A 14,859-nucleotide genomic window follows, 5' to 3' on the forward strand; every position below is an offset into this window, starting at 1 on the left:
ACAAGAACCTTATTAAAAAACAATGTTTACATCCCATGCTGCTAGCTTTTAGCTCTGGGCACCACCATCACGGTACAGATAATGACAGACACAGCCGGCACCCAGTGCATAGGGGAGGTGTGCTATTCAACAAAGGTAAATACTCATTTTTATCATATTTTACTACACCCAAAGTCAATTTTACACTGCAATTCTCCTTTAATGCTGATGCTATATGATGCTACTCAGTAACATGATGTTTAAATCCTTCTACAGACCAAAGCATCCATTACTCCTTTTGTCCTCAGATCAGTGTCATCATCTCTTTCTCTGTACTGCTTTACTGATTCTCTGATGTTTGTTCTTAATCAGAAGCTGCAGGAGAAGTTTATCTCTCTAGTGAAGAATGAGCTGAACAAATTTAAGAAGCTCCTGAGTCCAGATTACCCAGCATGCACTGAGGGAGAGGTGGATGAAGATCAGAAGAAGGGGGTGCTGAAGGTCACACTGCACATCCTGAGGAGCATGAATGAGACAGACCTCGCCAACATACTAGAGAGCAGTAAGAGTTCAGGGACGTGACTATGGGTACCAACTAGTGCTAATTTATTTTCTCAGTGAAGTCTCAAAGGAGAAACATTAATTAATTTGATTCTATAATTGTAGAATAACTGTAGTCCTTAAACTTAACACTTACTGATTTTTAAGGGACACCATGAATACATCTAAAGCAATTACAGCTGCTACAAAAACACCAATACATCCTTTACTTTAAAGTAGTGTACCATGTGTCCTACACTGAGATCTAATGCATGATCACGGCTAATTATGTTTTTCATATTTTCTTCCTCTGTTTTCAGAATTGGCCCCAGCATGTCAACAAAAAATCAAATTCAAGCTGAGAGATAAATATCAGAGAATTAATGAAGGAATTTCAGGCTATGGAAAGTCAACACTTCTGAGTAAGATCTACACAGAGCTCTACATCACAGAGGGAGGGGTTGGAGATGTCAATCAGGAACATGAGGTGAAACAGATTGAAACTGCATCCAGGAAAAAAACAACACAGGAAAGATCAATCAAATGCAACAACATCTTTAAACCCTTACCAGAACAGAAACGACCCATCAGAACTGTACTGACTAAAGGAGTTGCTGGAATTGGAAAAACAGTCTCTGTGCAGAAGTACATTCTGGACTGGTCTGAAGGAAAAGTAAATCAGGACATTCTTCTATTTCCACTTCCTTTTAGAGAGCTGAATCTGATGAAGGAGAAGAAGCTCAGTCTGGTAAATCTTCTTCAGAGCTTTTTCCCAGAAACACAAGATTTAAAACCAAGACATTACAAGAGCTACAAGATCATGTTCATTTTTGATGGTCTGGATGAGTGTCGACTGCCTCTGGATTTCCAGAACAATGAGAACTTGGTGAATATAGAAGAGCAAACCTCAGTGGATGTTCTGCTGACGAACCTCATCAAGGGGAATCTGCTTCCCTCTGCTCTCCTCTGGATCACCTCTCGACCAGCAGCGGTCAATCAGATCCCTCCTGAGTGTGTTGATCAGGTAACAGAAGTGCGGGGTTTCAGTGACCCTCAGAAACAGGAGTACTTCAGTAAGAGGATCAGAGATCAGGACCTGGCTAACAAAGTCTTCACACACATCAGGTCTTCAAGAAGCCTCTACATCATGTGCCACATACCGGTCTTCTGCTGGATTACAGCCACTGTTCTAGAGAGAATGCTGAGTGAAGCTGAGAGTGGAGAAATTCCCAGAACCCTGACGCAGATGTTCACACACTTCCTGATCTTTCAGATCAAACACAAGAGCCAGAAGTACAGTGGGAATAGTGACACTGATCCTCAGCAGACTAGAACAAGTATCCTGGCTCTGGGGAAACTGGCATTCCAGCAGCTGGAGAAAGGAAACCTGATCTTCTATGAGGAAGATCTAAGAGAGAGTGGCATCAATATTAGAGAAGTGTCAGTGTACTCAGGAGTGTGTACCCAGATCTTCAGGGAGGAACATGAGCTGCACCTCGGGAAGGTGTTCAGCTTTGTGCATCTGAGCGTTCAGGAGTTTCTTGCTGCTTTATATGCATTTCTCTGCTTCATTGACAGAAGCGTTCTGAATCAGCAAACCACTAAAAACCAAAACACTGAACTATCTGAACTCTTCAGCAGGTCATCGATGACTGACTTCCTCAGCAGTGCCATAGACAGAGCCTTACAGAGTGAGAGTGGACACCTTGACCTGTTCCTTCGTTTCCTCCTAGGTCTCTCACTGCAGTCTAATCAGAATCTGTTACGAGTCGTACTGACACAGACAGAGAGGATCTCTCACAGCAATGAGGAAACCATCAAATACATCAAGGAGAAGATTGAGGAGAACTCATCTCCAGAGAAATCCATCAATCTGTTCCACTGTCTAAATGAACTGAATGATCATTCTCTGGTGCAGGAAGTGCAGAAATACCTGAGTGGAGGTGGTGACCGTCGTCTTCAACAGGCCAGCCTCTCTCCTGCTCAGTGGTCAGCTCTGGCGTTTGTGTTGGTGAACTCAGAAGAAGAGCTGGAGGAGTTTAACCTCAGTAAATATGATCCATCAGAGGAGTGTCTTCTGAGGCTGCTGCCAGTAGTTAAAATATCCAGAAGAGTTGTGTGAGTATTTTTATTCAGGCCTTCACACAGTTTTTAATCAACTGCTGATGTGTAGAATGAGTTTCCATTTAATCACTGGTGGATTCACATTATTTACATTGTTACATATAAGCATGCATTATCCTTTGTGTGTAATAATAATCAAACCATCATTTTAATGTAAACAGTACATGAAGTTTCTGTCTTAGACTGATTAAATACAATCTTAAAAAAAGGTTTTGGGCAAGTTATATGTTTTTTGTTAAAATGAATGCACATCTCTTGCATCTTGCATCTCAATATGCTTTGGAGAAATGATGATTAGCAATAGAACATAACAATTTTATATAGAACATACATTTTAAGTGTCTGTATTTATTTGTAACTTATATATGTAGGAGAAGCTGTAATGTTTTTCCAGAGTTCCAGAGTGGAGATTTCTGCATGTTAACTGTTTCAGTATAAAGAAACACCAGCTAAGGATTTGTCAATCCATTCAAAGATTCTTCTTTGGGCTTATTGTGAAATCATTTGTTTATTCTTGATTTTTAGACTTAAATCCGCAAACAAAATGTTAAAAATCAAAAGCAAAAATTGTTTGTTGCAAATTCAAAAGAGAAAAAATATATAGCAAATATTTTAAATATACTTGGTTACTTTATTTTAGTTTGGATTTTGTCAGTCTTTGCTTTTATTTTTGTGTTTTTGTGATTTTTTTGCATTTTTCTGTTAAAGAATTTTGCTTCAGGAATCTCTCCTTTGCTTCTGCTTTAGTTTTTTGCGGACAGCTTCCAGTGCACAGCAGCAGATACTTTTACAAATAAATTTCATACAGACGTTCTGTTCAATGTTATATTATGTTATATTATTCTCTGTTTCACTCCATTAAAAAGCTCACATTAGCGTGATGTGCTAAATATTCATGCACAAAGTAGGTAACTAGCTAACTCACTAGCTCAATGACTAGGTAACTCACTAGCACACTGAGTAGGTAACAATCTAATTCACTAGCTCACTGAGTAGATAAGTAGCTAACTCAATAACACACTGACTATGTAACTTACTAGTTCACTGACTAGGCAACCCACTAGCTCACTGATGTATGTGGGAGAAGGTGTAATGTTTTTTTCCAGAGTTTAACTTGGAAAATAGAATAAATTCACACACTGCTAAAAGCCTTGCTTGTTTTTCTGTTTTGTTAAACATTTTATTTTCTATTTTAACTCATTATAATCTGTCCCAGAGCTTTTGGTGAACTGTATGCCCATGCTGATCACAAATAAAGTGGAGATTTCTGCATGTTAACTATTTCAGTATAAAGAAACACTAGCTCTTTAAATATTCTTCTTTGGGTTTATTGTAAAATCATTTATATATTCTTGTTTTTTAGACTAGCTTCATGTAATCTTGGAGTAAAGACGTGTGAAAATCTGGAATCAGTTTTAAACCTGGAAAACTCCCCCCTGAAAGAGCTGGACCTCAGTAACAACGACCTGCAGGATTCAGGAGTGGAGCTGCTCTCTGCTGGACTGAAGAGTTCACAATGTAAACTGCAGATTCTCAGGTCAGTGTTTCTGTGATTTTTCATTTGAAATTATTAGGGCTGTCAGCTTTAAATCATTAACATACTTTGTTAAGTTGGAATCAGTAACGCATTACTATTTTTTTAACCCAAGTTTTATTTCGGCACCAAGTTTGACCCCAACTTCTGCCGTAATCTGCTCCGCCTCCACCCAACATGCAGATTTCTTTTCTGGTTAAACGACTGAAACACTTTAATGCGGTGTCCAGCTGTAACAATCCGGTTCAGATTTCCAGCTCAGAGCTTTGTTGCTCTCTCTCCATTTCTCTGTTTGTGTTTGTCTCTCCCCATTTGTTTTTTTCTCTCTCTCTCTCTCTCTCTCTCTCTCCGTTTGTGCCAAAAGTTTTACACAACAAAAATAAAATCCACAATCAAAATGTTAGGAATCAAAAGCAAATATTGTATGTTACAAATTCAAAAGAGAAAAAATATATAGCAAATATATATGTTTAAATATACTTGTTTACTTTATTATACTTTACAGTTATTTGAAAATTATATCAGTTTGGATTTTGCCAGTCTTTGCTTTTCTTTTTGTGTTTTTGTGAATTTTTTGTGGAGTTTTTTTTATTTTTCTGTTAAAGACTTTTGCTTCTGGAATCTCTCCTTTGCTTCTGCTTTAGTTTTTTTCTTCTGAGTTTTGGCACACTTTTCACAGGTGGGCGGGGCTTAGAAGAAGGCGTTCCCCTTGAACCTCCATTGGTCAGCTGGTTCTGGACTGACCACTGAGACTCACCATGCCCACCCCGCTAATTTCAAGCGTCCTTCCAAACACGGAGAGCAAAAAGCTTCTAGTGCACAGCAGCAGCAGATTGTGTTTACAATTAAATTTTATTCAAATGTTCTGTTTAATGTTATATTATGTTATATTATTCTCTGTTTCACTCCATTAAAAAGCTCACATTAGCGTGCTAAATTTTCATGCACAAAGTAGGTAACTAGCTAACTCACTAGCTCAATGACTAGGTAACTCACTAGCTCACTGAGTAGGTAACTCACTAGTTCACTGACTAGGTAACTAGCTAACTCACTAGCTCACTGGCTAATTAACTCACTAGTTCAGTGAAGAGGTAACTATCTCATTCACTAGCTCACTGACTATGAACTATGAACTATCATACTTTGTGCATGAATATTTAGCACATCTCGCTAATGTGAGCTTTTTAATGGAGTGAAACAGAGAATAATATAACATTGAACAGAATGTTTGTATGAAATTTAATTGTTAAAGTATCTGCTGCTGCTGTGCACTGGAAGCTGTTCGCTGTAAAGGATAATAACTGTAAAGGATAATAAAGTAACCAAGTATATTTAAACATATATATTTGCTATATATTTTTCTCTTTTGAATTTGTAACATACAATTTTTGATTTTGATTCCTAACATTTTATTTTTTGCCCGCCACCCCTCTTCGGAGAACCATTAAGACTTTATTCTTATTAATACAAACCTCTGATAACTGAGGTCACTGTGCAGAGGGAGGACATAACGATGTGTATATATACAAATTAAACCAAATAGAAAACAATATATAGGAGAAGAGAAGAGAGATATAAAAAAAACACAAAAGAAGAAGTTGTGCCCTTGAAAAAAAAAGAAAAAAAAGTTATTATAATATATATAAAATATATAAAAATTATTATAGTATGGCTTCCTATATTTTTCCATTTATCCATCCCTAACATAATAACACACAGAATAACAAAAAAATAAGTAAGTAAATAAAAATAGCTAAATGTCTTAAATGTTGAATGTGTTATGTGACTGTGTGCATGTGTGTGTGTGTAGGAACATTCATGTAGTGTTGATATATGGATGATGTGGTTATAGATACAGGGGTGATACCGTTCCGGTGCCGCGCCAGAAATCAGGCATAGCGTGGCTCTGAAAAGGAAAAAAAAAAAAACCTCTGCGCAACAATAAGTGAGCTCCACGATACAGTTAAAAAGATCCGCGTGTTACAAGATTGGGGTTCATGTCCCTTTAAGAAATGTATGTGAACACACTATATTTTGTTTAGATCAGTTTGGCGGAGGCAGCGGCAGTGTGTGATTAGGAGCAAATTAGGGTTAGGTGGCTGCTGCTTCGTCTCTCTCCGCCTCGTGTTAGGCTAGTTAACATCCACGGCTCTCCCCTCTGTTCTCTGAATGCTAGCTACGTTTATGTTTGAGTGCTTAGAACTGCTAATAAATGAAAGAAGTGCTTGGGAACTCACCCTGGACTCCTGTGACTTGCTTTGAAAGAAAACCAAGTGAAGTAAAAGTGGGTATCACCCTAGAGCAGTTATCTCTAGCCCAAAGAACTACAAGTTCCACTGGTTCCCGTCCACGGCCGGGTGAAACAACTGCCAGGAGAAAAAAGGTGACACGCGCGACATTAGGTAAGTTCCGCGGTACAGTTAAAAAGCTCCGCGCGACAGTAGGTGAACTCCACGGTACAGTTAAAAAGCTCTGCACGACAGTAGGTGAACTCCGCGGTACAGTTAAAAAGCTCCGCGGTACAGTTAAAAATCTTGTGGCTCAGGAGGTCGCAGGTTCGAACCCCCACTCATGCAGCTTTGCCATCAAGCTGTCGGTGCTCAGAAGGAGCAAAATTGGCTCTGCTCCCTCTGGGTGGGTAGATGGTGCTCTCTCCCCACATCACTCCAAGGGTGATGTCTGTAGCACAGGGCATCTGTGAGCTGATGTACCGGAGCCGAGCCGCTGCGCTTTCCTTCAAGCGCACTGTGATGCTGCTTGGCAATGCTGCATCAGCAGCAGCTCGAAAAGAAGCGGTGGCTGACTTCACATGTATCGGAGGAAGCATGTGTTAGTCTTCACCCTCCTGGTGTGTTGGTGCATCACTAGTGATAGGGGGAGTCCTAATGAGTGGGTTGGGTAATTGGCCGTGTAAATTGGGGAGAAAATGGGAAAAAAAACTTTGTGGCTGTGTTACATTGAGTGTTTTCCAGTTTTAAGAAATGAATTCAAGATTAGTTAACCATGCTAGAAATTCTTCATTCATTATTGTGGATTTGTCACTATGTTGCAAAAAGATTTAATACAGTAAGGAACCTAAGTTTATTGTTTTAAACAAATGTTCTATTTGTTTAAATTGTCCTTTCACTAATAGTTACTGTGCACATTTTAATGTTTTATTTTATAGTTACGGCTGGTACACAGAGGCGTCTCCGCTTTCCGACGCTGCAGGTCAGCAGGCAGTAGGCTTTCTATTCGCGATGTCTTCAGAATTTGCAAAAATAAAAATAAATGATTCTCAGAGCTTCATTCAAGCTTCCACAGCAGTAGAGTTTAGATTATCAGCCCGAGTCTGACCCGATTCCCGACCTGTACTCACACATGCGCTCCTCCACTTCGCATTACGCACTTGTCTTACAGAGCTTTGTGTAGCTAAATAGCCAACACAATGGAGCCCTCTGAAGCTAAATTTGGTCCAATGCAAGGACAGTCAGTGGTATGGAGCTAATACAAGTTAATTGTTGATAGAAACAACACGTTCGTAGAGTGTATTAAGTGCAGAGTGCTATACGCTTAAAATAAAGGCTATAAAATAAGGCTATATGCTTAAAATAAAATAAAAAATCTTTTGTTCTGAAAGTATTTCATATTCTTATATATTGTTAATTATATATTTATAAATTATAATAATTATTAAGTTATTAAAAAGAAATGAATTATAAATTATTGTTATTGTTATTTTGGTTTAATGAGTGTGCAGGGAATAGCCATTTTTTGTGTTTTTGCACAGGCTATTTGCTAAATATTAAAATGTTTGTTTGTTAAGAAAGTAATTTATATTCCTAAACCATGTTAAATGATATTAAATTAGAGGAAGGTCATTCAGATTGTTGGTGTTTTAATCTTTTGGAAATCTGTTCTTAATACAGTTTATTTTTTTAAATAATAGGTCTTCTTCAACACCATTCTGAACAGATTTTGCTCATTTAAACAGCCCCCCTCCCAAAAAAAAAAAAAACTCAGCTTTAATGCTCTACTTAATAAATTAAAAAAAGGCGGGTTTTAATTGGGTCGTTGGGTCGGGCTCGTGCATATTCATTCCTCATGTTTACAAAAAAAAAACACTGCATTTTAAAATTATTTTTATGGTGTTCCAGTTCTTGTATTCTTCCTCTTAGTGCTTCCTTCTCATTTGCATTTCTAACTGCATACGCTGGTATTTGTTTTTTCAAGCTAGAATCGAACATGGACAGTTTCCATACCAAGATGGAAATGATCTGTATTTTCGTGAATAACACTGTAGACATAAGGCAAAAATAAAAAAACATTATCTAAAATATGACAATAAGGTCATACACAGACTATAAAAATGTTTGAATAATGTGTCAACATTTACGCCTACGTGCTGTATGTTGTGCCCCCCCCCCCCCCCCCCCCCTTGGAGCAGGAAAAAAAAGTTCAGGCTCAGGATTTTTTTTCACTATCACCCCTGTAGATTTATAATGGATGTGTGTAGGTTATCTGTTAAAGACTGATGGAGTCACTGATGTAGGAGGTTGTTTAATGCTGACCAGGTTTTTATGTGTTCATGAGTTCTGTTTTTGAGAGATGCAGATATTTTTTCCATTTCTATGTGTTCTGTGAGTGAGTTTTCCAATTGATTGATGGTGATTTTTTTCCCTTGATTTCCAGTTTGTGTGAATAGTTTTTTTGGCGATGGTTAGCACCACCAAAAGTGCTCTGCTTTCCTCCTGGTTTAGGTTTGTGGTTCATGTGTTAAGCAGGCAGAGTGATGGGGATGGAGAGATTGGCTGTTTAAATAGTGGAGTTAGCCAAGTTATAACAAGCTGCCAGAAGTGTTTGATTGGTGGGCAGTACCATAGAGCATGAATGTAATTGTCTGGAGTGTTTAGTGAGCAGTGTATGCAGATTTCTGAATCTACTAGTCCCATTTTATGTAGCTTTTGCTTAGTGTAGTGAACCCTGTGAATTACTTTATATTGTATAAGGTGGAGGTTAGTATTGTTAGACATGGTGAATGTGTTTTCCATAATGTTTCTCCAGAAATCAGCATTGGGGGTAATTAATATATCTTCTTCCCATTTTTATTGGGATAGCCACTGTTTGGTCTAATTTGAATAAAAGCCTATATATTTTTGATAGAATTTTGTCTGAAGAAGAGATATTAAGGAATTCTGAAATTGGTGGGCTAAGTTCTAGTATTGGGTAATCTTTTATTTTTGTGTTTAACATAGATCTAAGTTGGAGCTGTTCCAAAAACTGGTTCCTCTCAATGCTATATTTCTTGGTTAGATGTGAGAAAGTAGGCAAGTTATTGTTGTGTAGAACGTGGTGTAAATGTGTAATACCTTTTCCTTTCCATTTTTGTAGTTTTGGGTTTTTTTGGTGTCGGGAAGTCGGGGTTGTGCCATATGGGTGAGTAATTAGTGGGTGCACATCTAGTGTTTGTGTTCTTGTGAATTTTCCACCAAGCTGTCAGAGTTGATGATATCATTGAGTTTTTTAAACAAGGGTGGCGATTGATTGTTGTGCTAATAAATGGTAAGTCTGAGATTTGTATTTCATTAATTGATGTTTGTTCTACTTTTCTCCATATTTCATCAGTTTGATTTGGTTTTATCCATTAAATACTTAAATGTACTTTAATAGGTTTGCAGAGGTATTGTTGGAAATTTGGAGCTTCTAGGCCTCCCTGAGTTCTTTGTTTTTGTAATGTGGTTAATTTGATTCTGGGTGGTTTATTTTTCCAGTAGAATTTAGAGATGATTGCGAATTCTGTGGGAAAGCCATCTGGTCCTGGTGCTTTGTTATTAGGCATCTTACGGAGGGCTTTATGGAGTTCTTCTGATGTTATTGGCTTTTCTAATATGCTTTTTTGTTCTTCAGTTAGTTTGGGTAGGTGTATATTATTGAGGAAAGTGTGAATATCTATTTGGTCTGGATCGTGTTCTGGTGAGCATAGATTTTTAATAGAATTTCCCAAATACTTGATTAATTTCATTTCATGTTTGGCTGATTAGTCTGGTCTCATCTTTGATTGATGGAATTGTTGTTTTTTTCTTTGTTTTACTTGGTAAGCTAAGAATTTACCTGATTTGTTATTGTGATTTAAATTGTTTATATCTTAGTCGTTGTGTTAAAACTTGAGTCCTCTTGTTTATAAGTTCATTATACTGTGATTCGCATTCTTTTAACTCTTTTTTATCTTTTATCTGATGGGTTTTTATCATTTCATTTGACAATTCCCTGATTTACATTTTTACTCTCAGACAAACTTCCATTGTAGTAAACCCTCTGACTCCTATCTTAAAGATAACTTTTAAACCATGCTATTACAGTTGGATTTATCCCATAACAGTCTAGTTTTTTTAATAGCAAATCATGATTCAACACATCAAACGTAGCACTTAGATCTAAAAGAACTGCTCCGACAAATTTTATTTTTCCTTCCAGTTCTTTTAACTAATCATCGTTCATCTGAATTAATGCAGTGGCTGTTTAATGTCCTCTTCTATAAGCATGCTGAGAGTTAGTTAATAGGTTGTTCTCACATAAGTAATTTTGAACCCTAGATGTTATTACCTTCTCTAATAATTTGCCCAAGACTGGTAGTAAACTTATAGGTCTGCTGTTGGGTCCATGAACCTTTGTTGTCTAGGTAGAGGAATCACTTTTGCTTCCTTCCACAATGATGGGTATATACCCTTCTCTGTACTTAAATAAAAAAATAGCAAACTGCTTTAGTTATGTATTTCATTGCCATTTTTTTCATTGCCAAATTTTCCCCTCTAAATTATCAATTCCAAAGTTCTTTCATTTTGTATCGTACTAATGAATTTTTTCACCTCTTTCCCGTATTCTTTTCCGTTTTTAAATTGACAATTTTTCTCCTTCATAATTGACTCCCTTATCCTTCTACATGACTGTTCGTCATGTAATTTGCTCATCTTTCTTTAAAGGATTTGTGTCTTTTTAATAAAATAGTCATTAAAATAATTAGCAATTGATTCAGGTTTTGTTATAAATGATCCCTCTACCTCAATAGAAAATGGCGCCAAATTTCCCTTCCTACCCAATATACTATTCACGGTCTTCCATAGTTCCTTTCCATTATTGAGTGAAACCCCAATCCTATCTGTATAATAATCCTTTTTCTTTTTCCTATTAAGTCTACACAATTTCTCATTTTACAATATTCCTTCCATGAATTAGTACGTCCATTCTGACATATGGGCAAAACACAAAAAAACTACGGAAATGACTAAAAATGAAAGTTTAGTCTTAGTAGGCATACAATGCTGGATGGTGCATAAAGATAGACAAGATTTCAGAGTTTCTGAGAGGTCTTTCTTTGACATTTGTTGAATGGTTTCCAATAGTTAAATGAGCTGTTTTATTAATGAAGGTGCTGTAGTCTACATGAAAGATTCTTTTGATATACAAATGTTGGCATTGTAAATTGTCTTAAGTAATATGAAATGTTCTTGAAAATAAACATTCTTTTCATAATGTAGCATTGTGTGTAAGTGTAAGCTAATAAGTCTTCCTAAACCCTTGCTTAACTGAACTGCTTAACTTTCATAAAAAAATGCATTTTTATCATATATTTGATGTCATATCACATTGCAGTAATGATACATTTTTGTGGACTTCATCTAAAAAATGCTAATAAAATATGCAATAAAATGGAACAAATGTTCTGAAAATAATATTCATAGTAAGTTTAGACCTTAATCTTAAATCCTCAAAAGGAAATTTGTTGTTAAATGCATTTTGAACATTTTCATACTGGATGTCCTCTGAATCAGGATTTTGAGAGAATGACCCGAGTAAGTGGGAGTGGAAGAAAGAGAAAGAACGAGAGAGAAAGTTTAGGGGAAATATATATACACATTATGGATCAATTTTATGAGGTTAAAAATTAAAGAGTTAAAGAAATTTAGTTATGATTTTGTCACGATATAGCTGTACATCAACATAAAGTTTGTTGACGTAGACAAAGGCTATTTTCCCTTCTTTTGTGAGTTCTTTCCTCACGGCGGACAGTTTTCTGTGTCTGTCAAGGATTTCACAGGGGAGCGGGTTGTTAATTCCCCGGTCTGTTCCTCTAAGTTCCCTTCCTTTGCTCATGATGAGCTCTGTATGTTTATAATGCTCGACCTTAGCCTAACATTTTGATTGCGGATTTAATTTTTTTGTTTAAAACTTTGGCACAAAATTCTCTCCATAAAATACCCACTGTAAAAACTTTCGTCTTACGAAAAACAAATGCGATTAATCAAAGAATTTTGGTAGGTTTCATTGGATTGCATTTTTTAATCGATGGACACCACTAGAAATTCTACATGTATAAATGTGTAAATATTCAGGTGTTTACAATGATGATAACAAATCACACAAGAAAAAGTGTTTAACGAAAGTCAGAGTATACCAAACAAACAAATACATAGTCTTCGGCAGTCATCTAAAGAATGTCCAACTTGAATGATCATTTGAAATATATCACACATTGATTACAAAATTGTGATGCACGAGCAAAAACAATTTTAGAAAAAGTTAATATGAACTTTGGTCCACATCAATGCTAATGCCGTATTCACAGAGATGCTTACTGTTGAGGTTTGGGTTTCATGAATTTGTTAATCTGTGTCAACTGTGTTAAGAAACTTTAATTTTCTATAGATATTTTTTCTGATTTTGTAGTGTTATTTTAAAAATCTGATTAAATTTATTGAGCAATTGACACCACTAGGATGCTTGAAACTGGCGGGGTGGGCGTGGTCAGTCTCAGACAAGGGTTCAGGGAACCCTTCAGTCCAGAACAAGCTGACCAATGGGGATTCAAGGTGAATGCCTTCTTCTAAGCCCCGTCTTGCTCTGTCTGCAGATTATCTGGTTGTATGATCACAGAGAAAGGCTGTTGTTCTCTGGCTTCAGCTCTAAACCCCTCCCACCTGAAAGAGCTGGATCTGACCTACAACCACCCAGGAGAGTCAGGAGTGAAGCTGCTTTCTGACAGACTGGAGGATCCACACTGCAATCTGGAGAAACTCGGGTAGGTCTGAACTGATAATTATGTTATCAACTTATTGTAAGATAAATATTGTTGTACATGTTGTACATATTTGTCACTCTCGATATTGTCTGTTGTGCTCTTTCCTGTGTGTGCGCTGTGCCTCACAGGAAAACAAATTGTTGAGAAAGTTAGGGGTTAATGCTGTGACACATTTGGGACCTGTAGTAAATCTATTTGTAGTCACCAGGTAAACACGGTGGAGCAGAATGTAACCTTCATTCTGTCATTCTGTTTTTTTGTTTACACAGACACTGTTCATTTTTTATGCCCAAGCTATCTGCACTGAATGCCAAGTACTTCGCTTTCTGAAAAAAAAAGAAACCAAGGTTTAGGTTTTACTCCAGAACAGGTGGAAAAGTTTAGCTGGTTCTGGTCAAGGAGACAGTGATGGAGAGCTGTCCTGAGCATCGAGTCAGGATAAAAGTTACAAGATAAAAACTGATCCCCCACTAACTTTATACACACTGAGAGTCAAGCACCCCAGCAACCAGCCCATGTCTTTATGGTTAAAATAAACAGTGACTGCAAAACCAGAATCCTTTCTGAACACTTAGGGCCCTAACCTACACCCTGTGCAAGGTGGTCTTGATGCTTATTGCTATCTTACTCCCACCAACAGTGTATTTTCATGCTCTTCACCTGTCTTGTTTAAACAGCAACGGTGATTTTGAATATATCTACGCCAATGAAAAACATTGGTCAATTCCAGGTAGCTGTGCCATTTAAATAGCAATACGCCAAAGTCAGACCGCATCTGGCTCTTAACGGGAATGGCAAGTGACATGGTGATTGGTTTATTTCACATTTTGAGCCTCTTTGGAGCAACTTTTCCTATCGTAAAGACACAGTGACACACCCTAAATCAAGCTGCATGGTGCACAACTGACAGCTCACCTACGGATCACTAAAATAGACCCCTTAATTTCTAAAGAGATCCCATTTATGTGATTGACTTGGTTTTTTGGCTTTATTTAAAAATGTTGTCTTTGTTACATTTAAAATTTTAGAAGTTTTCTAATGACCAGTGGCATAAAATTATTTTGAAATCATGATGAAAATACTTTTTGCACAATAATTCCTTGAAAAATGCATGGTCCAATAAAAACAGTTGTTGTGACAGGACTCAGGTATGAATATGAATGCAAAAAACATACTTTTGTAAAGTTTAACCCTTTTCTGCAAGCCCACAGGAAACCATTTTATCTTATCTAGGAGACCATTTTCACCCAGTTTCTTTCTTATTATTGAATCATTAACACTGATCTTAACTGAGGCGAGTGAGATCCTGCAGTTCTTTAAATGTTGTTCTGGGTTCTTCCTGGATGAGTTGTTCATGCCCTTTTGGAGTAATTTCTGTAGCTCAGTCACTCCTGGGAACTTTAACCACTGTGCCTTGTTTTCTCCATTTGTGAATAAAAGCTCTAATAAAAATAATACTACATATCGTGCATATAAAGCAGAATAAGATACGGCAAGTATTAAAACTTTATACATGCAGACAAAAATATATTTAGAGAAGTAAGAGTTAATCTTCCTTAATCTTCAGTTTTTAATCTGATTTTATGCAGTGTGCATTGCAGTTCTGTACTTTACAACATGAGGTCAC

General features: G+C 36.9%; 3 protein-coding genes and 1 pseudogene across 4 annotated transcripts in view; all 4 read left to right on the forward strand.

The window, feature by feature from the left end:
- Positions 1-14,859, forward strand: part of LOC111196651 (zinc finger protein 850-like) — a 491,117-nt gene that overhangs the window by 415,458 nt on the left and 60,800 nt on the right. The window lies entirely within an intron of this gene.
- Positions 1-14,859, forward strand: part of LOC125801483 (zinc finger protein 239-like) — a 225,484-nt gene that overhangs the window by 146,844 nt on the left and 63,781 nt on the right. The window lies entirely within an intron of this gene.
- The window catches only part of LOC125801443 (zinc finger protein 79-like), a 124,749-nt pseudogene that overhangs the window by 36,145 nt on the left and 73,745 nt on the right, over positions 1-14,859 (forward strand).
- LOC125801159 (NLR family CARD domain-containing protein 3-like) lies at positions 1,218-4,443 on the forward strand. The gene is made up of 2 exons (XM_049477387.1): positions 1,218-2,637; positions 4,007-4,443. Exons 1-2 carry the CDS (start codon positions 1,244-1,246, stop codon positions 4,194-4,196), a joined length of 1,584 nt encoding a protein of 527 aa, XP_049333344.1. The 5' UTR covers positions 1,218-1,243; the 3' UTR covers positions 4,197-4,443.

Source organism: Astyanax mexicanus, chromosome 4, assembly GCF_023375975.1.
Source record: "Astyanax mexicanus isolate ESR-SI-001 chromosome 4, AstMex3_surface, whole genome shotgun sequence".
Taxonomy (NCBI): domain Eukaryota; kingdom Metazoa; phylum Chordata; class Actinopteri; order Characiformes; family Acestrorhamphidae; genus Astyanax; species Astyanax mexicanus.

What these genes read in the sequence shown, in the direction of transcription:
- LOC125801159 (XM_049477387.1), top strand. Translation starts at nt 1,244, where the DNA reads ATGAAGGAGAAGAAGCTCAGTCTGGTAAATCTTCTTCAGAGCTTTTTC. An exon ending in AAAATATCCAGAAGAGTTGT is followed by an intron (nt 2,638 to 4,006) that starts GTGAGTATTTTT and finishes CTTGTTTTTTAG; the next exon opens with ACTAGCTTCATGTAATCTTG.